The 12,198-nt window shown below is 38.8% G+C and overlaps 1 protein-coding gene across 9 annotated transcripts in view; it reads left to right on the forward strand.

Annotated features, from left to right (window-relative positions):
* Znf609 (zinc finger protein 609) overlaps positions 1–12,198 on the forward strand; it is a 186,260-nt gene that overhangs the window by 162,427 nt on the left and 11,635 nt on the right. For all 9 annotated transcript variants that reach the window (XM_074066183.1, XM_074066181.1, XM_074066184.1 and 6 more), the window contains one exon: positions 10,086–10,173. In XM_074066183.1, the coding sequence (XP_073922284.1) occupies positions 10,086–10,173 (88 nt within the window). The remainder of the gene's footprint in view (positions 1–10,085; positions 10,174–12,198) is intronic.

Genomic DNA, 12,198 nt, shown 5'->3' on the forward strand with positions numbered 1-12,198 from the left:
AGGAATAGGCTGGTGCCTGTGGCTCACTCCTGTAATCCTAGGTATTCAGGAGGCAGAGATCAGGAGGATCAAGGTTCGAAGCCAGCCTGGGGAAATAGTTCCAATGACCCTATCTCAAAAAAACCCATCACAAAAAAAGGGCTGGTGGAGTGGCTCAAGGTGAAGGCCCTGAGTTCAAACCTCAGTACTGCAAAAAAAAAAAAAAAAAAGATGCTGAGGAGTTGTTGGCCTGGAAGCAAAGTGAAGAAAGTGTTTCAGGTAAAATGATCAGCCCAGAAGACAGGAACCAGATCCCCGAGAGAAAGTGTGTACTAGCAGAGAGTAAAAATGAGGTAAAATTTACTCTTTTGACTATTGAACTTGGATCAGTCTTGACTAACAAATGTTTTTTAAGTTGTGATTCATCCTCTTAAGCAAAGTACTGCTGCTTTTGGATTGGGATATTCTCAGTGTTTTACTCTCCCTGAGAATTGGGGGTACCCAACTATTGCCTCATACATAAGTTATTTCCCTTTAACCCTGCTCCAGTATCGATCACCTTTAAAAAGAGACTAGGAACCCAACATGGTGGTGCACATCTATAATGTACTTGGGATATTGAGCCAAGAGAATCGTGAATTTGAGGGCAATCCAGGCTAGAGAGACACCCTGTCTCAAAGTAGGGGGAGGGGGCATAACTCACTGGTAGAGCAGTTGCCTAGCATGCAAAGGTAAATTCAGTTCCCCAAACCATACACAATAAAACAAGTAGGTAGGGTTGTTAGTTAGCACTTCAATGGTTAATGAGATTTTGTCTATAGGACTCTTAGTGAATATGACAGTCACCTAGAGAAATACAAAGGACTGTTTATTACTGTTACAGTATTTATATTATCTCTAAACATACCAAGGCTTTCCTTATTTCATGAGCACTATGAAAAATAGGAAGCTTTCTGAAATGAAAACCTATTTTTCTTTTCTTCAGCCTATTTACTACCCTAAAACTAGCCTCTCATAAAGAAACTAGGTCTGTTAAGTGTTATTTTTCTGCTTTTCCTTCCCATCATCTTATTCTCCCAGCTGTCTCATCTCTGAACCTTGTAGGAAGAGTGTTACACTTCAGGAAAATGTGTTTCCTGTGACATTTAAACAAGCTTCCCATTTTGTCTTTGCATATTATAATTGTTCCCCTTCCTCTCTCCCATTTCCAGCACTCTGTCTGACTTTTCTCCTCTTCAGCTCATTCATTATTACTAAGGTTTGTAGATTATGCCAGAGAAAGAAACCACATCTGTAAACCTGTGTTCCTGCCCAGATGTTTCAAGAGTAGGAATAACATTCATGTTCTAATTGTGTGCATTCTCTCTGTAGAGCTGTGCTTATCCACCCTTACAAATGAGGTACCTGTCTCTGAACCTTACCTTGTCTAGAATAAATACATGGACATTCTTCCTATTTAAATTGGTTATGTAGAAGGCAGAGCAGCCTATTAAAACATCCTAATAAACCAGAGAAAATTTAGCTTAATTTCTTTGTTAGGAGATATGCCACTTCCTTAAGATAATAGTACCTTGAAAAGGTACAGGAATCCTATCTTTTTCCACCTTCTAAATCTCCCCCTCACCCTCTGCATTCCTATGTGTGTCTTTTTATCCAAGGTGAAGGTAAAGGTATGTTCTAAGAATAAGAATCCATTAAAGATAGTTGTGTATCATACCTAGAATCTGAAAGATCTGGTCATTATTAGTGAAACCTTAAATAAATTACTTAGCCTTTCTGGACTTTCTTCATTTTCAAAGTAGCTTTCTTTAACAAGGGGCTAGGGATGTAGTAAGGCACTTGCCAAGCATGCACAATCCCCAGCACCACACCAGCAGCAACAACAAAGTAGCTTCAAAATCTTTATGTGGCAGGATTGTTGGGAGGATTGTGCTTTCTATCTCTTTATGGGTTTCCTGTTCAGAAAGTGATTTAAGTCTGTAAGTATTCAATAAGATGGAATAAAAAATACCTCACACATAATAGATGGTCAATAGGTGGTTTGAATCAGAATCCAGCTGACTTAAGCAAAGATCTTTCCTGCCCAAGGAAACTTTCATAATTTCATCTAAGCATTCTCACTATACAATAGTATAGTGGGTCAGTGTATTATTTAATAATCTTATATTTTTGTTTTACTCCTATTTTATTGATTAAAAATCTGAGAATCATAGAAGCAAAGTGATTTCCAATATTATACTGTAACAGAGCAAAGTTCTAGATCCCAAGTCCAGTGATCTTTTTTTTTGGAGGCACTTAAGGTTTGAACTCAGAGTCTCAACGCTTGCTAGCCAGGCGCTCTTACTGCTTTAGCTACTCCAAGTGCCCTTTTTTGTTGAGTGCTTTTTTGGGATAGGGTCTTGTGAACTACTTGCCAGGCTGACTTCAAACTGTGATCCCCTTGATCTCTGCCTCCTCAGTAGCTAATATTACAGGCAAGAGCCACTGGTACCAGGCTCCAAGTCCAGTGAACTTTATACAACATTCTACATCACAGAAAACAAAAAGAGATGAGTTACTATAGACAGGCCCTGGGAATGCTGAATCAAACAGTATTTTATTAATGTGCAATAAAAGTGAACCCAAAAGGTTAACTTTAGATTCAATGGACTTACTTCCTTGATACATAGAAAATGCACTTTGAAACACCCAGCAATATTACTTACATGGTTCAGACTTCTTCCAAATACATAACAAGAAATAAAATGTTAAATTAATAATAATAATTAGCTGGACACTGGTGGCTCCTGCCTGTAATCCTAGCTGCTTGGGAGGCTAAGAGGATCATGATTCAAGGCCAGCCCAGGTAAATAGTTTGCAAGATCCCCATCTCCAAAAAACCGGTACAAGCTAGGTGCTAGTGGGTCACACCTATAATCCTAGCTACTCAGGAGACAGAGATCAGGAGATTTGCGGTTTAAGGCCAGTCCAAGCTAATAGTTCAAGAGACCCTATCTCGGAAATATCCAACACAAAAAAGGGTTAGCTGAGTGACTCAAGGTGTAGGCCCTGAGTTCAAACCCCAGTACTGCCACAAAAAAAAAAAAAAAAAAAGACAAGAGCCAGCTGGATATGGTAACACACGGCCTCCAGCTCAGCCATCTCACTGAGACTTTTTAGCTGGGTAACTTTGAACAATTCAGCAACGTTTTTGAGTTTCCATTTCTTTATCATCAAAGTGAAGATATTAGTACTTTACTTTACAAGGTAATGAGAATTAAATAATAAAATAATGCACAAGGGCTGGTTGCTCATGTCTTAGGAGGTAGAAGGAGATCATAAGTTAAGACCAGTATGGACTATTTGTAACTGGATCCTAAATCACACACACAAAAGTGATATCCTAAATTTCACTATGGCATGGTCACTTGAAGACTTGTTTGGCTTGGATCCTTAGGAGACCAGAAGGAAAAACCTGCAAAATTATGGGGAGGGGGGGGCATTAATAACAAAAACACCCTACTCAGAAAGAACCTACAAACCAAATTTTATATAACAGAAATCTAATGCTAAGAAAGATAACTAGTAAATATTAATAGGACTTCAGGGAAGCAGAAGTAAACAGGCTTTTTCCTCTCACTAATCTATCTAAAAACCTTGGCCATAAATAAATATGACAAGACTTTGAGAGAAAGAGAAGTGAAGGCAGACCAATGAGGGACTCCCAAGATGCAAGCAACAATATGATGGTGAGTTCCCTAGGTTTTCTTTTTTGCTTCCTATATATCCTATACTTGGAGCTGAAGTTGAACATTGTATTTCATGGTAAAAGACTGAATGCTTTCTCCCTAAGATAAGGAATGAGGCAAGAATGTTTGCTCTCGCTGTTTGTATGCAACATAGTGCTGGAATTTCTAGCCAGTACAATAAATGAAGAACAGGAAATGCAGGCATTCAGATTAGAAAAAAATAATACTCTTCCTTTTCAGATCACATGATTGTATATATAGAAAATCCCAACCAATCTACAAAAACTAGTATAACTAACAAGTTCAACTAGATCACAGAATATAAAAAAAATCAGTTGTGTGTTCTACTGTATACTAGCTATGAACACATGGATGCTGAAATTAAAAATACGATGCCATTTATAATAGTCCCCAAAATGGAATTCTTGGGTATAATTTATTAAAAACAGTCTGTTCTCTGGCCACAATAGAATTATATTAGAAATCAGTAATAAAAAGATATCTAGAATGGGGCTGCAGATGTAACTAGAGGAACACTTGCCAGAAGGGCAAAACCCTGAATCCCTAATAGGGTAGGGGGAATCAAAAAAGAAATTTGACCTGAATTATAATGACCAGGCTTGTAGACTTGTGGGATGCATATAAGGCTTTAAATGCTCATACTAGGAGTGTAGTTCAATTATAGGGTGCATGGTTAGCACTCATGAGGTCCTGGCTTCAGTCCCAGCACCAAAAAATTTAAAAAGAAAGAAAAAAGATACAAAACAGGCAAATGTTTTTATATCTTGTGTCAAGCCGACACATGATGGGGCACACACCTATAGTCCTAGCACTTGAAAGGTTGAGATAGGAGGATCATGAGTTCAAGGCCAGCCTGGGCTGCACAGCAAGAACCTGTCCCAATAAAACAAAAACAACAAGGGAAAATAATAATTTAGGCTTTGCAGGTCATTCAGTATCTGTTGCCATCCTCACTTCTGCCTTTTGGTGTGAAAACAGTAATAAATAATGCATAAGTGCGTAAGTGTGGTATTCCAAAAAAAATTATTTCTAAACAATAATATTTGAATTTCATATACTTTAACATGTCACAAAATATTGTTCTTTTTGGGCTGGTGGAGTGACTCAAGTGGTAGATTGCCTGCATAGCAAGCATAAGGCCTTAAGTTCAAACCCCAGTACCGCTGGAGAGAGGGGTATATATATCCTTTTCTTTTCTTTTTTTTTTTTAAATCATTGAAAAGGAAGGGCTGGTGGAGTGGCTCAAGGTTAAGGCCCTGAGTTCAAACCCCACTGCTGAAAGAAAAGGAAGAACCTGCCAGGCATGGTAGTACATGCCTATAATACCAGCACTGAGGCAGGAGGATCAGGAGTTAAAGAAGTCCACCCTGTGCTACATAGCAATACTGTCTCCAAAAAAAAAAAAAAAAACCAAGAAACAAAAACAGCCAGGTGCCAATAGCTCACTCTTGTAATCCTAGACTTGGGACACAGAAATCAAGAGGATCACGGTTTGAAGCCAGCCCAGGCAAATAGTTGTGATACCCTATCTCAAAAATACCCAATACAAAAAGGGCTGGTACACTGTTCACAATAGTCAAGTTATGGAAACAGCCAAGATGCCCTACTACTGATGAATGGATCAAGAAAATGTTATATCTATACACAATGGAATTTTATGCAGCCATGAAGAAGAACGAAATGTTATCATTCGCTGGTAAATGGATGGAATTGGAGAACATCATTCTGAGTGAGGTTAGCCTGGCCCAAAAGACCAAAAATCGTATGTTCTCCCTCATATGCGGACATTAGATCAAGGGCAAACACAACAAGGGGATTGGACTTTGAGCACATGATAAAAGCAGGAGCACACAAGGGAGTTGTGAGGATAGGTAAGACACCTAAAAAATTAGCTAGCATTTGTTGCCCTCAATGCAGAGAAACTAAAGCAGATACCTTAAAAGCAACTGAGGCCAATAGGAAAAGGGGACCAGGAACTAGAGAAAAGGTTAGATCAAAAAGAATTAACCTAGAAGGTAACACACACGCACAGGAAATTAATGAGTCAACTCCCTGTATAGCTATCCTTATCTCAACCTGCAAAAACCCTTGTTCCTTCCTATTATTGCTTATACTCTCTCTTCAACAAAATTAGAGATAAGGGCAAAATAGTTTCTGCCGGGTATTGAGGGGGTTGGGGGGAGAGGGAGGAGGCAGAGGGGGTAGTAAAGGAGGGGGTGGGGACGGGGGGAGAAATGACCCAAGCATTTATTATATGAATAATAAAACAAAAATTAAAAAAAAAAACAAAAAGGGCTGGTAGAGTGGCTCAGGCAGTAAGAGCACCTGCCTAGCAAGTGTGAAACCCTAAGTTGAAATGCCAGTACCATCACCAAAAAAGGCAAAAAAAAAATTCTTTAAAGATAAAATATGTCATAATATGTTTATGACCTTGTGATATGAATTTCAAAAACACAAACCAGAAAGGAAAATCTTAATGTATTTCATTAAAATGTAGAACTATTTTCAGTCAAATTTGTTTAAAAAATATTTTATGTGATAACCCACATAAAACAAAACTAAAAAAGTTGAAGGGCTAGGAATGTATAGCTCAGTGGCAAAGTACTTGCCTAGCATGTGGAAGACCCTGGGTTCCATCCCCAGCACTGAAAAATAAAAACAAAAACTGAGTTTATGTAGCACATTTTTGTGGGGCTGCAGTTTGAATTCAAAGCTTCTCGATTTGCAAAGCAGGGGATCTGCTTGAGCAATAATTCCAGTCCAATGTCACACTTTTTTTTTTTTTCTCCTTTTTTGTACTGGGGTTTGAACTCAGGGCTTCAAACTTGCTGCTAAGCAGGCACTCTTTATCACTTGAGCCATGTCCCCACTCTATGTTGCACATTCTGTACTAGCTTAAATTCCAGATGGATCAAATATTAAATATAAAAGAATTACTGGGTGCTGGTGACTCATGCCTGTAATCCTAGCTACATGGGAGGTTGAGATCAGGAGGATGGTGGTTGAAAGCCAGCCTGGGCACATAGTTTACAAGACCCCATCTCCAAAATAACCAGAGCAAAATGGCCTGGAGGTATGACTCAATCAGTACAGCAGCACCTGTTTTACAAGTGCAAAGCCCTGAATTCAAACCCTAGTCCCACCAAAAAATAAAAGTTAAAAAAGATCATAAAGATACCAGAAGAAACCATGAAAAAAAAAAAAAAAAGCTTGTTAATGCCAGGTGCCAGTGACTCACACCTTTCATAATCCTAGCTACTCAGGAGGCAGAGATCAGGAGAATCATGGTTCAAAGCCAGCCCAGGGAAAGAGTTCAAGATACCCTATCTCGAAAAAACCCATCACAAAAAAGGGCTGGTGAAGTGGCTCAAGATGTACGCCCTGAGTTCAAACCCTAGTACTGCTAAATAAATAAAAACTGTTAATTAAGGGATGGCATGGGAAAGCCTTTGAAAATGTGACAGAATTCTTAGAAACCATAAAAGACTGTAACAACATAAAAAGTAATTTCTGCATATCATTAACCACCAGTGACCTACTGAAGGAAAAACATCTGATTTGTACTACAGACACAGACTTATTTCACTATATTAAGAATTACAAATGAAAAAAAGACTAATAATTCAGTAGAAAAAGAAACAATATCACTAAAAAGGAAATACAGGGTTTGTGTGTGTGTGTGTGTGTGTGTGTGTGTGTGTGTGTGTGTGTGTGTGTGTGTGTGTGGTGGTACTAGGGTTTGAACTTAGAGCCTCATACTTGCTAGGCAGGTATTCTACCACTTGAGCTATTCCACTAGCCCTTTTTTGTGTTAAGTATTTTTAAGATAGAGTCTCACAAACTGTTTGCCTAGACTGGCTTCAAACCATGATCCTCCTGATCTCTCCCTTCTGAGTAGCCAGAATTGCAGGTGTGGACCACCAGCATCCAGCTGAAAATTTAGGGTTTTTTGTTTTTTGTTTTTGGGGTTTTTTTAGTGATACTGAAGTTTGAACTCAGGGCCTCACACTTGCTAGACAGGCATTCTACCACTTGAGCCAGTCCGCCAATTCTAAATTATGCCTTTTTTTTTTTTTTTTTTTGTGGTACTGGGGATTGAACTCAGGGCCTTATGCATGCAAGGCAAACACTAAACCACTGAGCTATATCCCCAGCCCTGAATGATTCCTTCTAATGAAAACAATTTTTCTTCTATTTAATTGACAAAGTTAAAGTTTAAGGAAACTGTTGAGAAAGGGAAAGGGCAAAAGGTGTTTCATGGGCTACTGATGCACATGTAAATTAGTATATTCTCTTTGAGGCAATTTGGCAGTATTTATCCAAATTCAAAATACAAGTGCCTTGTGATTAGCAGTTTTACAGGAATTTATCTTATAGATGTATTTATATAGGTAAGCTAAAACATTTTACAAGGTTATTCATTGCCATTTATTTATAACAGAAGAGTAAAGCAACCTAAATGTCCATTCAAATGCAGGCACTAAAAAAAATAAAGCGTGGCTGTCTGTGTACTTACATGGAATGATCCAAAATATATGGGTACATGAAAAAAGCAATGTGCAAAAAACATTGTATATTGCCAGCATTAAAAGAATTATAAACGTATTTCCTTATACACGTGTGAAATATCTGTGGAAGATCTTTGGATGTTTCTGAGTAGGGAATGAGAACTCTATTGAACAGTAACAGGAGGAATACTTCATTTTTTGGTATTTTTTACTACCTTTTGAATTTTGGAGTATGACTACGTTACCTATTTGAAAATTTTTTGGGTTTTTTTGGTGGGTCTGGGGTTTGAATTAAGGGCTTAGTACTTGCAAAGTATGTGCTCTTATCACTTGAGCCACACCTCTAGTCCATTTTGTTTTTGTTATTTTAGAAATGGCATTTTGCAAACTATTTGCCTGGACTGACCTCCAAAGTGATCCTTCTGATGTCATTCCCCCACGTAGCTAGGATTACAAGTGTGAGACACCAGCACCTGGATTCAAAAGCATTTTTATATAAAATGTGAACATGTCAGGAATGTTCATTGTGATATCATTTAAGAGTGAAAACGTATCAAAAAACCCAAGATGTCCATCAACAGAATGCATAAATTGTGGTCAAATCATACATTGAAATATTTGATCTCAGTAAAAATGAGTGGATTAACTGGAGCTTGTTGGCTCACATCTTTAATCCTATCACTCAAAGTGGAGGCAGGAGGAGCTCAAGTTTCAGACCAGCCTGGGCTACATAGCAAAACCTTGTCTCAAAAAAAAAAAAAAAAAAAAAGCTGGGCACTGGTAGCTAACAGCTGTAATCCTAGCTACTTGGGAGACTGAGATATAGAGAATTATGGTTCAAAACCAGCCCAGGCATATAGTTCAAGAGACCCCCATCTCCAAAATAACCACAGCAAAATGGACTGGGGGTGTGTCTCAAGTGGTACAGCACCGGCTTTGTAAATTCAAAGCCCCAATCCCACCAAAAAAAAAAAATAATAATAGAGTATTCTTTTTCATAGCAACGGAAAATGGAGATAAATCTCAATATAATGTTAAGTGAAAAAAGCTGATCTATACCCCCAGCAAGATTGCCCATCAGCATAAAGTTTGAAAATACATTATGCTTTTCAACTATGATGTTTTATTCTTTAGAAAAGAAAGCTAGAGCTGGGCACAGTAGAGCACACCTGTCATCTCTTGGCAGCCTAAGGCAAATGATCACAAGTTCCAAGCCAGCCTTAGCTACATAGAAAGTCCGATTCAAAAAATAAAAGGGTTGATGGAGGGCACATCTCAAGTGGTATTGCACTTTCACAGCAAATGTGAGGCCCTGAGTTCAACCCCCAGTTCTACAATTAATTAATTAAAAAAAAAAAGAAATATGATGCAAGTAAGACACAAAGTCTTATAAATCCACCGAGCTGGATAGTGCATACAGGAGTTTTGTTAGGTAATCCTTCATACTTTTTTTTTTATTGTTCTACTGGGGGTAGTTGTGACAGTCACAAAATTTCTTACAATATATCATAGTTGAATTCACCCCATCCATCATTTTCCTTTATTTCCCCTCCCCCCATACTTTTTTTTACTATATTAGAAATATTGCATAATATTTTTAAAAATTAAGAAAGTATGTCTTGACCATGATGCTTTTGCAGCTATTGCCCATCCTGAGAGTTCCAATGGCATTATAGGCAATTTCTATAAACTGTTCTGACCCAGTTTTATTTGTCCCATTAGTACCCATAGCACCTTCCAAACTCTCCTAAGAGAAGTCAGAGTGCTGATCAAATGAAGAATACTCAGTATTCTCAGTAGCCAGTAGGCTTTGTCTCATCTATATCTATGTCTTCTTCTTGTTTCCCAGGGATGTTGGTGGTAAACGTGACATGGAGGAATAAGACATATGTAGGTACACTTCTTGACTGCACGCGGCATGATTGGGCACCCCCAAGGTGAGCACTTACAGCTGTCTAGTTTATATTAGCCTGAACCACTTTAATCAGTGAATCCTTATACCTTTATGCTGCTAGAATTGAACCTTTTAAAGGGTATAATGGTATAGAAATGAGAAGACACAGTATCCATCGGACAGTGAATTATGTATTCAAATGTTAGCTGGGAGAGAAGTTAGACTAATGGGGAAGAAATCCTTTTTAGGCCCATGTCTAGAATTATCCAATTGTAGCTTCTTCCTATAATCACCTTGAGACCAAAGCTGTGAAGTCTGTTTGTCTTACTATGAGTGGACAAATATTTATTGATAATGCTTTTGCTCCTCTAGGGGCTGAACTCAGGGCCTGCGCTTGCTAGGCAGGCACTGTACCTCTTGAGCCACTCCACCAGCTCTTTTTGAGTTGGTTATTTTTTTAGATAAGGTCTCACCTTATGCTCAGGTTTTCCTGGACTGCAATCTCCCTATTTATGCTTCTCCATGTAAGCTGGGATGACAAATGTGCACTACCACACTCAGCCATTGGTTAAGATGGGGTCTCTTGAACTTTTTGCCGGGCTGGCCTTGAACTGTGATCCTCTCAATCTCTGCCTACTGAGTAGCTAGGAATATAAGTTTGAGCCACTACACCCACCCTAATGATGCTTTTTAATGATAGCTTATTTCTGAGAAACTTAAAATCAAGAACATTTTTTGTTTTTTTGTGGTACTGGGGCTTGAACTCAGGGCCTACACCTTGAGCCGTTCCAACAGCCCTTTTTTGTGATGGATTTTTCAAGATAGGGCCTCCTGAACTATTTGCCCAGGGCTGGCTTCAAACTGTGATCCTCCTGATCTCTGACTCCTGAATAGCTCAGATTACAGGCATGAGCCACCTGTGCCTGAAGTTCTTGACTCCATATGACATTCTTTTCCTTAGGTGTGATTCTTTTCTGCCTTAGATCTGTGGTTATGTAGTATTTAGAGATACTGGGTTAGGTTTTTAAAGGCTTAGAGCATTATAAGATCATACTCAAACTATCACAGAAATTGCCCTGATGAGAATCAAAAACAGATAGACTAAGACAGATTTATAAAGTTCCTTGGATTTTTCCTTCTAAGAAACCTGTTGGAAGTTTATTTCTGCTTTGAATCTCTTTAGAATGGATAGGTAATGTATTGTTTGAGGCTCCATAAAAGCGGCTTTAGTGTCAGTGAGGAATGAACCCTAGATCCAAATCTCCAAACATTGAAAGAATTATGTACTGTTGGCTATATATTGGATATATTCAGGGACTTCCTAAGAAGATGGGTACTTTGTTCTACCTGTCTATACTTTATTGTAAGATGTGTAAGAAAAAAAAACATTGGGCTGAAAATAGAGTTAGATGCTAGCTATGCATTGCCATTAATCAATAAAGTGACCTTGGGTAAGTCACTTAGCATGCTTGGCCTCCATTTCCTGGGTGAAGCCAGGAACCAGTGGCTCACACCTGTTATTCTAACTACTCAGGAGGCAGACATTAGGAGAATTGCTGTTTGAAGGCAGACTAAGCAAATAGTTCTCAAACCCTATCTCAAAAACACCCAACACAAAAAAGAGCTGGCTGAGGGGTTCAGGTGGCTCAGATGTCTGCCTAGCAAACATAAGGCCCTGAGTTCAAACCCCAGAACCGGAAAAGAAAGAAATGCAGGGCAGATTTTATGGTAGAAATCAGGAGGGTCACGGTTCAAGGCCAGCCCAAACAAAAAGTTAGCAAGACCCTATCATAACAAATAAGCCAGGATGGGGTGGCACATGTCTGTAAATCTTAGCTATGCAGGAGGCAGAGGTTGGAGGATCACAGTCTCAGGAAATGTGAGGCTCTTGTCTAAAAAAAATAACTAAAAGCAAAAAACAGTGTGTGTGTTAGGGGTGGGGGGCATGAGCTGCAAGCATGGCTCAAGTGGTAGAGCACCTGCCTAGTAAGTGCAAGGCTCTGAATTCAAACTCCAGTACCACCCAAAAAAAAAAAAAGAAATGCAAACATAACTGCTCTTTGCCTGA

The sequence above is a fragment of the Castor canadensis genome, chromosome 2 (assembly GCF_047511655.1).
Source record: "Castor canadensis chromosome 2, mCasCan1.hap1v2, whole genome shotgun sequence".
NCBI lineage: Eukaryota > Metazoa > Chordata > Mammalia > Rodentia > Castoridae > Castor > Castor canadensis.